The sequence below is a fragment of the Schistocerca gregaria genome, chromosome 2 (genome assembly GCF_023897955.1).
Source record: "Schistocerca gregaria isolate iqSchGreg1 chromosome 2, iqSchGreg1.2, whole genome shotgun sequence".
NCBI lineage: Eukaryota > Metazoa > Arthropoda > Insecta > Orthoptera > Acrididae > Schistocerca > Schistocerca gregaria.
In genome coordinates, this window is record NC_064921.1 from 398,402,539 (window position 1) to 398,418,686 (window position 16,148).

At 41.1% G+C, this 16,148-nt stretch overlaps 1 protein-coding gene across 1 annotated transcript in view; it reads right to left on the reverse strand.

Annotated features, from left to right (window-relative positions):
* LOC126322286 (major facilitator superfamily domain-containing protein 1-like) overlaps positions 1 to 16,148 on the reverse strand; it is a 130,289-nt gene that overhangs the window by 70,029 nt on the left and 44,112 nt on the right. The window contains exons 5-6 of the mRNA XM_049994278.1: positions 10,707 to 10,912; positions 104 to 314 (exon numbers count right to left, since the gene is read on the reverse strand). Of these exons, the coding sequence (XP_049850235.1) occupies positions 104 to 314; positions 10,707 to 10,912 (417 nt within the window). The remainder of the gene's footprint in view (positions 1 to 103; positions 315 to 10,706; positions 10,913 to 16,148) is intronic.

Genomic DNA, 16,148 nt, shown 5'->3' on the forward strand with positions numbered 1-16,148 from the left:
AAATTGTAGAAAAAGATAAAAGAAGAAACTCAGTGCAGTACTAACATAAAACAATATGGAACATAAAAAAACCTTAACAAAATCTAGGAACCGCAGGACATACTTTCCAAGTGCGATGAAAGGAAATATGGCCACATAGTATGCAATGCAGATAATGGCAATCATCCAGAATATGGCAGGAAAATCTTTGACATCTGTTATTCTCACCACTTCTCCATCCTGGACCATCGTTCTCTTTAGGATCCTTTCAGCTCGTCTATCCAAGTATGCCAGAATAATAGCAGAGACGAGGGACATTATGCAAGTTACTGATGCTGAAAATGTACAAAAATATTAAGATGTTTTATAATGAACTTTAAACATCATAATTCGCACATACAACACTAAGAAATTCCGTAGTGGCAAAATAAGTGATCTCAACAAAGGACAGAAAGTTCTCACTGAAACAGTTACAATTTATTCGTAGTTTTGATCAAAGTTATTTTTGAAACCTAGGCAACAGCAGTCATTTGAAAAGAGAAAATTAATCTGTAGAGTGTACAAGGTGGAGGCTGGAAGGAGAAAGTGAGTTTCCCCACCTCTCACTTTACCCCCTTCTGAAACTACCAGTGTGAAGGATTTCCTTCAACTCTTGCCAACATATACTAATTGCTTACACAGCTGGACCACCCAGTTGCTGAACATGCTGCAAACATGCTGCCCAACACAATGTGCTTCACTTGAATGACAGCTTCGCAGTGTTCACTACCTCGCTCCTTCCTACCAACAACAGTTTTTCCAAATTGCGCATGTGAGAGCCCTCCCTACAATACATCCTACATTCCTGTAATACCTCCAGCCTCAAACTTTGCTAGACCCTGTCTTCCACCTACCTATACCCTTTTCTTCACCTACTCCAGTATTAGATGGTCTTCTAGTCTACCAACAGATCCACTAGTCTTTTTCCCCCTCCCTACTGCTAACGCCCCCTCCCCCATGCAACCACCTGACTGCACCTAGCAGTCCTAGCCTGTCCCCATCATATCCCTGCGTCCTTCCACAAGCAGCACTACATGTCCAGAGACAGTGGTAGTGGTAGTGGTATAGAGAGAGAGAGAGAGAGAGAGAGAGAGAGAGTATGCATGTGTATCTTTTGGCCAAAAGCTTAAACAAATAACAGTATTTTCATTGTGTCCGTATGCATTTCCTCTATATAGTGGGTAGCAATCTATTCTTTTCACATTATTGTTGCTATTACATTTCGGACTTTCAATTCAATATTCTGCCTAATGGCTTTTGTTCCATCCCACAACCCTATGCTGTTTTCTTTTGTTACTATTCTCCAATGCATTACTTTACTCAGTGTCTGTCCTTTTCGCTATCTTCTTTCCTGTGTTTTATCCATCACCTTCCAAATCAGACATGCTTTGTCTTGTGAATCACTCTATCAATGGTTTCGTTCATGCACAACACACAGTTACATGAGTGCACGTATTGTTGTTGCTGCATCTTGAGTTTCCACACTTTTCCTGCTGATATAATTATTCCTAGATCTTCAAACTGATCACCCTTCATCCCTTAGTCTTAAGTTTCTTCACATATTATTTTTTGTACCTTCCTGTGCCACATGAACTTGTTGAACCTCAATCCTTCCTCCATCTCCTCTTATTCCAGCATGCATGAACTAACCTTATCTAATCCATTTCTTCTTTCTATAGGTATTTACTACCACAGGGAAAAATAAAAATGGAGTTAAAATATTAACTGTTATTGGCAAGTCATAAAGTAAAATAATATTGTATTTTATTACATAGAGAGTTCATCAAACAATTAGTAGATGTAAGGACACTGACTTCACTTTGAAGTGGAGGGTATGGTGTAGTGAAACTTTCTGAGAGGTTAAAATTACATAGTGCACTGCAACTGAAGCTGTTCGAGTCATGCTGTGAAGTGTGTTTGGATAAATCAGACTGCCAGAGGACTGCTTGTGACTGTCAAGGGTGCGAGTGTCCCAAAATAATGTATACACTATCTAAAACTGAATATCTTTTTAGTTGAAGGAGATAGAAGTACAGTTTTGTGGGTAATAATTCAGAAGGCGGCTAAAAATGTAAAAACACTATGTTTTGTTTCAGAATTGTAAACAAACATGGCATTATCATTGGATCAATGGAAATGGGTGCTAAAGTTTTACTGGAAAACACAGAATGTGAGTGAGGGTTGAATTTGGAACACCACCAACAAGGGTAACAGTTAAAAGAATCCGAGATAAATTTGACATCGAAAGAAAGGGACAGGATAAGAGGACTGTGGAAGATGGTTGGTTGGTTGTTTGGGGAAGGAGACCAGACAGCGTGGTCATCAGTCTCATCGGATTAGGGAAGGATGGGGAAGGAAGTCGACCGTGCCCTTTCAGAGGAACCATCCCGGCATTTGCCTGGAGTGATTTAGGGAAATCACGGAAAACCTAAATCAGGATGGCCGGACGCGGGATTGAACCATCTTCCTCCCGAATGCGAGTCCAGTGTCGAACCACTGCGCCACCTCGCTCGGTGACTGTGGAAGAAAGAGACATTCTACAGACAAGGAAAGTATTGACGCAGTGATACAGGCATACACACTATCTCCGAAAAACCTGTGAGGTAATACTCTAGTGAGGCTGGAATCTCCAAAAGCAGTATTAATATAATTTTGCGGGCTCAGAAATTTAAATTTACAGTCCAATACATTTCCATGCTGTTAAAAGGTATGATCCCGATAGGCGAAGAGGATATTGTGAAAGGATCACTAGACCCAGTGTTGAACCTTGTTTAAAACAGTTCCGACCGCCTTCTCAAAGGGATCCTCCTCCCCTCCCCCAAAACCATCCCTTGCAGACATTTCAGGAATTCCTCACATCCAGTGTTGCCTCCCAGTCCTTCTTGAAGAACATCCCGACAACCCCAAACATCACCCCAGCTGAATCCCGTGCCATTAAGCAGCTGAAAACAGACCGCTCTATTGTAATCCTTCTGGCGGATAAAGGCTCCACAACTGTAGTACTTGACCGTGTGGAGTATGTGGCAGAAGGACTGCGTCAACTCTCCGACACCTCAACCTACAAAGCTGTTACCCAGGATCCCATTCCCTCCATCCAGACTGAGCTGCAGAAAATCCTAAAAATCCAAGGTCCCTCACAAGGCCTCACAACGGCTTCCATAGACTTACTCACTCCACCTGAGCCACGTACCCCTACCTTCTACCTATTACCCAAAATCCACAAAGAGAACCATCCTGGCCGTCCTATTGTAGCAGGCTTCAAAGCCCCAACAGAACGTATCTCAGCTCTGGTAGACCAACACCTCCAACCTATCACCTGCAGACTCCCATCCTACATCAAGGACACAAACCACTTCCTAGAACGCCTCAAATCCATTCCCACTCCTCTCCCACCTGAAACCTTTCTTGTCATCATAGATGCTACATCCCTTTACACAAACATCCCACAAACCCATGGTCTCTCTGCCCTCTCCCAACGCCCACCCGAAGATCTTCCAAAAACCTCGTTCCTTATCACACTTACCAACTTCATCCTCACCCATAATTACTTCACTTTTGAAGGCCAGACCTACAAACAAATCAGGGGAACTGCCATGGGAACCAGGATGGCTCCGTCCTATGCCAATCTCTTCATGGGCCGCATGACGGAGGCTTTCCTGAAGACCCAACAGCTGCTTCCCCTGGCCTGGTACAGGTTTATAGATGACATCTTTGTGGTCTGGACTCATGGTGAAGAAACACTCCTTAATTTTCTCCATAACCTCAACTCCTTTTCGAATCTGAATTTCACCTGGTCCTTCTCCAAAACCCAAGCCACCTTCCCGGATGTTGACCTTCATCTTGTTGAATCTCACATCCACACCTCTGTCCATATCAAACCCACCAACAAACAACAGTACCTTCACTTTGATAGCTGCCATCCATTCCACATCAAATGCTCCCTTCCCTACAGCCTAGGTATTCGTGGCAAACGTATCTGCTCCAGTGACGAATCCCTCAACAATTACACCAATAACCTGACCAGTGATTTCCTCTCCCGCAACTATCCTGCAGATCTTGTCCACAAACAGATCTCCCGAGCAATACATTCCTCCCCGTCCAACAACAATATTCCTACCCTCATACCACACAGAAGCATCCCCCTTGTCACCCAATATTATCCTGGCCTCGAATACATCAATAAATTACTCCGCCAGGGATATGACTTTCTCAAGTCAACCCCTGAAATGAGATCATCCCTTGACAAAATTCTCCCCACACCACCCAGAATTGACTTTTGTCGTCCCCCTAACCTCCGTAACATCCTTGTTAAACCCTGCAATATTCCCAGACTACCTTCTCTACCCAGCGGTTCCTACCCCTGTAACCGACCCCGCTGCAAAACCTGCCCCATGCATCCCCCCACAACCACCTACTCCAGCCCCGCTAATGGTAAAACATACACAATTCAAGGCAGGGCCACGTGTGAGACTACACATGTCATTTATCAGCTGACATGCCTGCACTGCACAGCCTTTTACACTGGTACGACAACAACTAAACTGGCTGAGCGCATGAACGGACACAGACGAACTGTCCGCCCAGGAGATGTCCAATACCCAGTAGCGGAGCATGACCTCCAGCATAATTCTAGGGACCTAGGAACCTGCTACACTGTATGTGCCATTTGGCTTCTCCCACCCAACACCAGTCCCTCTGAACTGCAGAGATGGGAACTTGCACTCCAGCACATCCTTTCATCCCGCCACCCCCCTGGACTGAACCTACGTTAAACAACCTCACTCCCATTTACTTTTCAGTCTTCTCCTCTTTCCCTTTCCTCTTTAGCCATTCATGCATCTTTCCATCCTACATCTTTATACTATACACCTCTTTACTTCTGTATGCATCCTCTTTGGTTTGAAGCTGGCACAGTACCTGCAGTAGAATATCTTTGGCTTCCCTCTGACAACCATGCCTCCATCCTTGCTACCTTCCCTGTTTTCCTTTCCCTGTTGCTTCATAAGCTGGGTTGTGAGTAACTAAATCCACTTTCCCTTCTTCCCTTTCTTTCCCCTCTCTTCTCCCTGATGAAGGAACATTTATTCCGAAAGCTAGGAAATTAAATTTTCGGTTGTTTTTTGTGTTTCTATCTGCTGTACTGAGCTGAGGTAAGTACTGGCCAGCCCCTCTATCTCTTTGTTAGTAATTGTTTCACATCTTTATATGAGATTTTCCATTAATTAGTCAAAAGTGAAATCAGTATGTCAGATATTCAAACCTGTAGAGTAGGGTTATTAAAAAAATCTGACTGTTTCCAAACAACCTACACACCTTCAAAAAAGTTACAACCTGTATATGAATTGCGTGAGGAAGAAAAAGATTTGATCCACTCACAATCTGGAATTAATCTGTGTGAATTTAAGAATATATGTTCACACCACAGCTACTACTTTTTAAATGTTTTTGAAAAGTATCAAACATGTGTAGATCTACTAAAAAAAACACAAAAAGCCCTTCAAAATTTTTTTGAGAAGTGTAGGCTTGGCTCTTTCTAAACAATTACTGACAAAAAATATTATCTTTGCTCAACATGCCGTAACTTTTGTGAGGAAAAATTAAGAGTTGAAGTCAATAAAGTGAAACAGATGATGAAGTCATGGTTGAATTAGAATCATTGGAATCCAGAAATGAATCCCTCGTACAAACAAACATTGCTCTTGATAATTTAGGTTTAACACCAATAAAGCTTCATGGCTTGTCAGAACAAAGTAAAGGGTCTTACACTCCTGGAAATGGAAAAAAGAACACATTGACACCGGTGTGTCAGACCCACCATACTTGCTCCGGACACTGAGAGAGGGCTGTACAAGCAATGATCACACGCACGGCACAGCAGACACACCAGGAACCGCGGTGTTGGCCGTCGAATGGCGCTAGCTGCGCAGCATTTGTGCACCGCCGCTGTCAGTGTCAGCCAGTTTGCCGTGGCATACGGACCCCCATCGCAGTCTTTAACACTGGTAGCATGCCGCGACACTGTGGACGTGAACCGTATGTGCAGTTGACGGACTTTGAGCGAGGGCGTATAGTGGGCATGCGGGAGGCCGGGTGGACGTACCACCAAATTGCTCAACATGTGGGGCGTGAGGTCTCCACAGTACATCGATGTTGTCGCCAGTGGTCGGCGGTAGGTGCACGTGCCCATCAACCTGGGACCGGACCGCAGCGACGCACGGATGCACGCCAAGACCATAGGATCCTACGCAGTGCCATAGGGGACCGCACCGCCACTTCCCAGCAAATAAGGGACACTGTTGCTCCTGGGGTATCGGCGAGGACCATTCGCAACTGTCTCCATGAAGCTGGGCTACGGTCTCACACACCGTTAGGCCGTCTTCCGCTCACGCCCCAACATCGTGCAGCCCGCCTCCAGTGGTGTCGCGACAGGCGTGAATGGAGGGATGAATGGAGACATGTCGTCTTCAGCGATGAGAGTCGCTTCTGCCTTGGTGCCAATGATGGTCGTATGCGTATTTGGCGCTGTGCAGGTGAGCGCCACAATCAGGACTGCATACGACCGAGGCACACAGGGCCAACACCCGGCATCATGGTGTGGGGAGCGATCTCCTACACTGGCCGTACACCTCTCGTGATCGTCGAGGGGACACTGAATAGTGCACGGTACATCCAAACCGTCATCGAACCCATCGTTCTACCATTCCTAGACCGGCAAGGGAACTTGCTGTTCCAACAGGACAATGCACGTCCGCATGTATCCCGTGCCACCCAACGTGCTCTAGAAGGTGTAAGTCAACTACCCTGGCCAGCAAGATCTCCGGATTTGTCCCCCATTGAGCATGTTTGGGACTGGATGAAGTGTCGTCTCACATGGTCTGCACGTCCAGCACGAATGCTGGTCCAACTGAGGCGCCAGGTGGAAATGGCATGGCAAGCCGTTCCACAGGACTACATCCAGCATCTCTACAATCGTCTCCATGGGAGAATAGCAGCCTGCATTGCTGCGAAAGGTGGATATACACTGCACTAGTGCCGACATTGTGCATGCTCTGTTGCCTGTGTCTATGTGCCTGTGGTTCTGTCAGTGTGATCATGTGATGTATCTGACCCCAGGAATGTGTCAATAAAGTTTCCCCTTCTTATTTCAATTTCCAGGAGTGTATTTTAAAAGGAAGGTTAGCAGTATTGAAAAGACTGCAAAAAAGGCAGTTTCAAAAGCATTAAAATATGATGCACCAAGTTCTGATGACGACGAAGAAGATACAAGTGTGGTTCAGAAAGCAAAGGATTTTGATGTAATGATTTCTCTTATGAAAGAGAAGATTTCATCTGTTGGGAGGTCTAAAAAATCCAGATTCTGACCTTGGCTCCAGATTCTTGGAGTCGAAATAAAGTGATGAAAGAATTTAATGTGAGTGAGTACATGGTGCGACAAGCTAGAAAGCTAAAATCTGAAAAGGGTATTTTGGAAACTCCTGGTCCAAAAAAGATAAAACTCTTTCTGAAAATACAGTAAGAGTTGTAACAGATTTTTATGAAAAGGATGAAAGTTCCAGAGTGCTACCTGGAATAAAAGACAAAATAAGTGTTCAAAAAAATGTGTACCTGCAAAAAAGACTCATTTTGTGTAACTTGAGAGAACTCTATTATTCTTTCAAATGGGAGAATCCCGAGGTAGAAGTAGGATTTTTAAAATTTTGTTTCTTGAGACCTAAATGGTGTATCCTTGCTGGTGCTGCAGGCACACGCACTGTATGTGTATGCAGTATCCACCAAAATGTTAAACTATTACTGGATGCTGTGAAAATTGAAGAACCTTATAAAGACCTAATTAAGATGCTTGTGCGCAACACGGAAAACCAAAACTGCATGCTACATCATTGCGATAGCTGCCCTTCAAATACTGCACTAACTGAGTACTTAACTGAAAAACTAAGTGAAGATTATGATTTAGATGAAGAAATTGTAATCAGTCAGTGGGTTGACACAGACAGGGCAGAAATGATCAAACAGTCTATCAGTGTTGAAGACTACATTTCTTTATTGGTTAGGTCATTGGAAAAGCTCACCACGCACTCGTTTATAGCAAAATACCAATCAGCAGCCTTTAAAAGATTGAAAGAACACCCACCACCCAAAACAGCAATTATTGTGATGGATTTCAGTGAAAATTATTCATTTGTTATACAAAATGAGATCCAAAGTTACCACTGGAATAGAGGTGGTTGTACTCTACACCCAGTTGGAGTTTTTCTAAGAAATGAGGAAAACAATGTTTTTGTTTCCAACCACTGTTTTATTTGTGATGACCAAGAACATGACACTGGTTTTGTTAACTTTGCACCAAAAGAAATTACAAAGTGGCTGTCATTACATCATACTGACATTGACTCAGTTCACTACTTTACAGATGGTCGTGTTGGGCAGTACAAAAATAGAAACAGTTTTAAAAATTTGACTGAACACTTGAGAGACTTTAATTTGAAGGCCCAACACTCTTTTTTTGCAACAAGTCATGGGAAGTCAATTTGTGATGGCCTAGGAGGAACTATTAAAAGAATTTTAAGGAAAGCCAGTCTACAGCTTTCAGACGAAGAACAAATAATGACAGCAATCGATGTGTACAAGTTTTGTGAAAAAAAATATTGAAAACATTTACTTTCACTTTATTGACAAAAAAGAAGCTGATTTGCTACGGTTAAAACTAGAAAAATGTTTTTCAGCAACCCGAACCATTCCTGGAACAAGAAGTTTTCATAACTTCAAACCACTTCCAACAAACAACCTTGAAATTAGAAGGACTACAGATAGTGTAAAACCCTCCTCAGTCTTTTCTTTCCATTCCTCTTCTGATTGGGTTCGTGTTGAAACATCCATAAATAGCTATGTGGCTGCAAATTATGATGGTAACTGGTACTTTGGACTGGTAAAAACAATATTCAATGATGAAGAAGATGCAGAAATTCTATTTCTACATCCTTCAGAACCAGCTGCATCATTTTATTGACCTGAAAGAGAAGATTCTTGCATAGTGCCTTTGGCACACATAGTCTGTGTAGTAGACGCACCTCAATCAAGCGGCACTGGAAGAATGTATTACTTTAAAAAAGACTGTATCAAAAGAACTGAAAGCTCTTGGATGAAGTGGAAAAACAGTTTGAATCAGCATTAATGTTTATTAAAAAGAAAAAGAAAAAATTACTCAAAAAATTCAATGTTTCAAGCAATCAATTGGGTTATACATAAGTGTCGTAAGTACACTATCTTTGTACATCTTTGCAATCTACTATAATTAATAAACATGTTAAAAAGCCATCATTATTTTTGTTGTATCAAGTAGCCTATATGTTTAAGAGTAAATTAAAACAAATTTGAGCATTCTATCAGGTCTGAGACTCTAGATATTGCAATTGTTGTAAAACAAAACATCCGTTAAAAAAATACATATATTTTTTTCATAGAAAATGTTAATATATTTCAACAGTATCATTTTTATCTTCAAATATGTATAATAAATAAACGTGCTGCAAAAATTCATGATGTTATCTAAAAGAGTTTTTAAGATAAGCAATTTTAAAATTTTGAATACAAATTAAATTTATCATTTCCGAAGGTTCGGAAAACGCAAAACATAAAAACTTTAAAAATTTATAAAAAAAAAACTATAAGAGATACAGCAAAAAAAATTGCAGGTGTTGTCAGGATGGTATTAGAACCATTTGAGCCAAATTTCATGAAAATCTAAGGAGGTGGGTGTAAAATTTATTTTTTATTGGGTGATTTGATATGGAATGACCTCATAGCCCCACACAACTGTCACTATAAACCTAATATAAGTGCACCTCTTTGCCTGTTGGAATAACAATCTTTTCCTCAGTGTTCTCTGACTTCACTCTGCAGATTTGAGAGCTTATCTTTGACTACGCTTCTGGTAATGTGTTCAGTATATTTTGTGGCGATTCAAGGATTTTATTTTCTTATTTATTTATGTCCAATTCATTCTATGCGTCAATAGGTATATCCAAACTACTGCAGCCTGTCATTATCCTCTATAAGTTCTGCTGGCAGCTAAATTCAACATTCTTCTGTATGTCACGCTAATGTTCTGATAAATACATAATAAATGCATCAACTAACCAAGTTTACCATGCAGTGTTCTCAAAGGCTTACTAATTTGCTTCTCTGGTCTGTGTTTCATGATAGCTACGTACACAACTACCTATATCTTAGTCTACTCTTTTCACTCTTTTCTTTGGTTGACTCAAGGTAGTGATAGCAAAAAGGCCACTAAGGACAAAACACAAGTTTTCCTCCTAACAGACACAGCTGCAAATTGACTGTAAATCAGTCCATCCATATTTGGAGAAGCCGAAAGGAATAACAAATCTGGATATCAGTCAAAAAATAAAATCTATTCCTTTCCAAAACTGATCCTGCATTCTACCACTGTACAATCACTCACAGACTCCTCAGTTATCCTCTCTCTACTATGATTGAACATCAAAGAAACAAAGTACCACACCAGGTTTTAACTGGGGCACTATTGTACAAGTAAGTCAGTGAGAAAACTGAAATGAGGATATTTTGAAACACCAAATAAGTAAAACTACTAGATTTTAACAAACTAAAATGAAATAAATCACAAAAAATCACAAATATGAAAAAAGAAATTTAATACAAATTCTCACCAATGAAGAGTACAACACCAATACACATGTAGCCTTTGTAGTACTGATTAACCCACGAATACAATGGCTCCATCACATTAAAATTAACTGTAGAACCAACTCTAGCAAAACTCATCTGTAGTCCAAAAACCATATTAAGTTCTTTTCCTTTAAACCACAAGACGGCATAGTTGTTTTGCGCTACAGCCAAAGATTCACCTCCAATCCTAAAACAGATATTAATAATACATAAATGTAGTTTCTTAAATACTAATCAGTCAATAATTTTGAAAAGAAGGTGAATGTGCAACCTGTATAAGACATCAATATTTGGCAAAAGTTTTTGATTATTAAGAGATAAACTCTAAACTCAACCTTGTGGTACCACAGGCTGCTTCAAGGTTAATGTAAGAAACCTCACAGGGGAAGTAGTAGCAAACAATGGAATGCAAGAGCCTAAACTTAAAAAGCTACAGAAATACTAATATAACATTGTGTCTCAATAGTTGTACCCCATCAAATATTCACTATAATTTGGTACTTTGCCTGTCACTTTACCTTTTTTTCAGTATCTCTGCATTTATTCCTCTCATGAGTATTTTCACAGGTAAATTTTGCTGATTTCAACATTGGTACCTTAACCTTCCTCATTACCTGGTTTCGCTCCCAAAAATGGGCAGGAAAACAGTTATGGAAACCTAGGTTTATGCAGAACTAATACCACAGCACAAGCTGACTTTTTCCTTTTTTTATTTACACACAACTTATCTAAGAGGAGGCATTTCCATCTGGCACTTAATGTGATATTCAAATGAAAATGAAATTTTTAGCCATTTGGTTTGAAGTGAACAGATCCAGTAAGTGATGTATCATAGACACTGCTATATCTTATAAAGTTATCATTTGCTCTCTTTTAACACGGAGTGTCATATCATAAAGTATGTTAATCACCACTTCTGATAGGCAGAATAAAAACAAATGTAAAAAGAGATGGGACTAAACAAATCTTAGAAAATGGACATCAAAATTGTTTTTCTGACTTTCAAAATTTTACAATGGAACAAGATCTGGAGAAATATTATCAAAGAATTTACTTAATTGACAAAAATGGACAACATTCACAATCAGTTCTAGTTTTATTTGATGCTAATATGGACAAGCTAGCGAGGTAAAAATATGACAATCTTAACATTTTACAAAGGCTGAGGAACCCTTATCATAAATGTTTAAACAGTTGACTTCAGTCTTAGCCCCTAATAAATAAACCTTGACTTAGTGTGGTGACTTATACATATAAATAATATGGATAACCATATTGTAGGTGCTACCACACCAGAGGCGGTTTCTGTATAGAGGTTAGGAGATGTCAGATTTCTTAAAGGGGGCAGCAGCCTTTTCAGGAATAGCAGGGGTAATGGTCTGGATGACTGACTTATATGGCTTTGTAACTTTAATGAAATTGGGCCTGCTATGTTGGTACAGCAAATGTCTGACAGCAAGGGAAACTACATCAGTAACATTTCCCGAGGACCTGAAGCTCTACTATATGGTTTCAATATGGCAGCATTCTCTTGATAAAGTAGTCACCAATTTGGATCTTCCAGTGCAGCTACTCAGGAGGATGTTGTCATCAGAAAAGGCAATTCTAACACCCTATGGCTTGGAGCACAGCATGTTGGATTCATTAACTGTGTAGGTAACTTAGTGAACTTGAAAAGGGAAACAGAAAGGTTGAAGCTACATAGGGGGAGAATTAGCGAAGTGTGATGACAGGAAGAAGAGAATTTTTGGTCAGGTAATACAGGATTATCAACACATAAACAGAGGTAATGCAAGAATAAGTCTAATAGTACACAGGAAACTAGGAATGAACAGCATAGTGAACACGTTATTGTGGTGAAGATAGACAAAAAGCCATGACTTACATACAGGTGTATATCCTACTAGCTGTGCGGATGACGAGATTGAAAAGAACTTCTGTGAGGAGATTATTCAGTATATTAAGGAAGATGCAAATTTATTTGTGATAGGGAATTTGCATTCAATCGTTATAAAAAGAGGAAAAGGTGAAATACACTGATGGAAACAAAAATCACAACACAAAGAACAAGTTATGCGACACAAAAGAAATCTGGTAGACATTTTTCTACATTTGAAAGATGATGTCTATTCATATTTCATGCCAGTCGCGTGAGTGGCACTAGTAGTGCAACTGTGAGGATGTAGATCAGGTTTGCTTTAAATACATGCTGTAACCGTCATGAGTATTGGTTACCACTGAGACTGGACATGGTGAGTTGATGCTAGTCAAGAATGCCATTAAGGCAACAAAGCCACCATTATCAACACCTCACTGAGTTCGAATGAGTTTGTGTAATAGCACCTTCAACAATACTGCAAAAATATTTGGCAAGAATGTAGTCATTATGCATGCTTGCTGGCATGCTGTTACAAGGAGACTGGACTCTGGACGGCTACATGACAATACCAAATGGGAAGATCACCGTGTTCAGTGTATGGCTCTGGCGCAACATACTGCATCTAAAACAGCAATTTGGGCAGCAGTAATGTGACACAATGAACCGTGACAAAATTGACTACTTCAAGGACAGCTCTGAGCAAGATATCTTGTAGAGTGCATTCCACTGATCCCAAACCACTGCCATTTGTGACTTCAGGGGTGTCAAGTGAGAGCTCATTTGATGGTGAGGTGGAGATCTGTTGTGCTTTCTGATGAAAGCTGGTTTTGCCTTGGTGCCAGTGATGGCAGTGTGTTGGTTAAGAGGCGGCCAACTGAGAGGCTGCAACAAACCTGTTTCAGTGCTAGACACACTGGATCTACACCTGGAGTTACTGTCTGAGGCGTGATTTTCTATGACAGCAGAAACACTCTCATAGTTATACCACACACCCTGGCTGCAAATTTATATGTCACTCTGGTGATCCGATCTGCTGTGCTGCCATTCATGAACAGCATTCCAGGATTTTTTTTTCCAAAGTACCGCTTGTGTAACCCAACATACTCTACAGAGTGTCGGCATGTTGCCTTGGCCTTGTCCCTGTCCCTGTACTGAATGACCAAGTGCAACATGCATGGAACTCCAGCTCACAAACTGACATCTGACACCCGTACACAATACACACACATTTGCATGCCTGCATTCAACACTCTGCTAGTTACATTGGTTATTAATGTATCAGCATTTCACATTTCCAATTACGTATCTTGCTCTTACATTAAACTGTGATCCTGCAATGTTAATCACTTAAATATATTACCTAGACAAATGTATTCCCGAAATTTCTTTACTCTACATTAATTATTTTTTCTGTGTTGCGATTTTTTTTTTGTCAGTGTATTACGAGAATAGAACAAGGAGAAAGGAGTGAATGGGGAGGCTGGCTGGTGGAATTTTGCACATAGAACAATTTCATCATTTCTAACAATTGGACTAAGGCTCATGAAAGAAGGCTGCATATGTGGAAGGGACCTGGAGACACTGCAACATTTCAGATAGAGTATATAATGGTAAGAGAGATTTAGAAATTAGACTTTAAAATGTAAAGCATTTGCAGGAGCAGATGTGGGTTCTAACCATAATTTATTAGGTACATAATGCAAACTAAAGCTGAAACACAAACATAGGAAATTGAACTGATGGGATCTGAATAACCTGAAACAACCTCAAGGTAATGGAAAGTCCACAGCAGAATATAAACAATAGAAGGAGTTACAGTAATGACTCACTGAATAGTTGTGCATCGAGTCATCAATAGACACAAACAAAACTGGGAACACTGCTAGGTTTTGATAAATCCTTCTTCAGATATATAAGAAGAATGTGTGCCAGTTAATGCCTGCCCCCCCCCCCCCCCCCCACCACACACACACACACACACACACACACACACACACACACACACACACACACAAATGGTGGCTACATTGTCACAGCTGACTACATTTTTTCAGCACAGTAGCTTGACTGGCATAAGGGGTTGTGTCAAGAATGGAGGAAGTGTTGAGGAGGAGATACAAGAGATGAAGAGGGAAACTGTGGAGGGGAGGGGGGTGGGAGACGGAGAGGTGACTGCAAGATGAGTTAAGTCTTGGGTCAGGAAAAGAAGTGTGTGTCGACAGGTGCTATCAGAGCCTGAGGCCAGGAGGATTACAGGATTGAAGGAAGTGTTGCTGGAAAAATAACAAACTACTTAATTCACACAAATTGGCATTGGAGGGGAGGATCCAGGAGTCACAGGTTCTGAAGAAGCCAGTGAAATTCAGCATTTTGTGCTCAGTAGTGTTTTCTGGCACAGCGTGGTCAACTCTCATCTTGGTCTTAGTTTGATAGTGACTATTCTATTGTCTGGACAGCCAGTTGGTGGATATGCCCATATAAAAATCTGTGCTGAAGTTACAGCAGAGCTAGCATGATATAGTTACTTTCACGTTTGGTGCTGCCTATGATAGAATAGGTTATGACTATGATGGGACTGGAGTAGGATGTGCTGGGTGGGAGTATTGCACAGGTCTTGCACCTGGGCCTTCCTCAATGGTACAACTCATGTGGCAGTGTGTTGAAAGTGGGTATTGTGTAAGGATGGATTAGGAAATTTTGTACACTGAGTAGAAGGTGAAATACCACTTCCAGAGGGGTAGGATCCTTAGCCTCACTTTCAGACCAAACCCAAAGTTACTTGTGAAAGATTTACTCTCCCCCTCCTTATCCCTACAGTGGAAACACATTTTTGTCACCTTCCAGTCCAACCAATGCTAATCAGAATCCAAGACTGAACATTGTCTCACCCCCACCCATATCCCATTTGAACTGCGAACCTCCTCTGCTCCCACCTAACCATCCCCTGCTTACCTTCGAGGAATTCTTTACTATACACTTGGTGTCACTGTCATTTCCAATAACACAAACTTCTCAATGAAGGAAACAACAGCCATCCTCAGCCCCCAGACAGATTCCAATTTAAAAACCTTCCCTACAGACAAAAACTCCACCACTGTCAGAAAGAACTGTATTGATTACCTGACGGAATATGTCTACGATCTGTCTGTATCTCTCATATCCAATTCCTGTCACAGAGATCCCAATCCATAAACCCAAACATAATGTCCAAATCCTGCTCAAATCCTTGAGTGTATCCCACTATCGCTCACTTATATCCACCTCCTTACTCTTCCTGATTACTCTCTGCACACATACCAACTACCTTTTTCCCCTCCATCAGAAAACCATCCACACATCATAATGTAGGATCTCGGCTCTCAACTAATGCCTCCAAACCATTGACCACAGCCTAGGTCCCCGCATAAAATATTCAGAGCATTTCATCCACCTCTCTACCATCCTAACCTGGTGGGGCCTATTGGTCTACTGGTAATGCATGTGCCCGGAAACCAAATGGTTGTGGGATCGAATCTGGTTGGATCACATAAATTTTCTGTTTGCC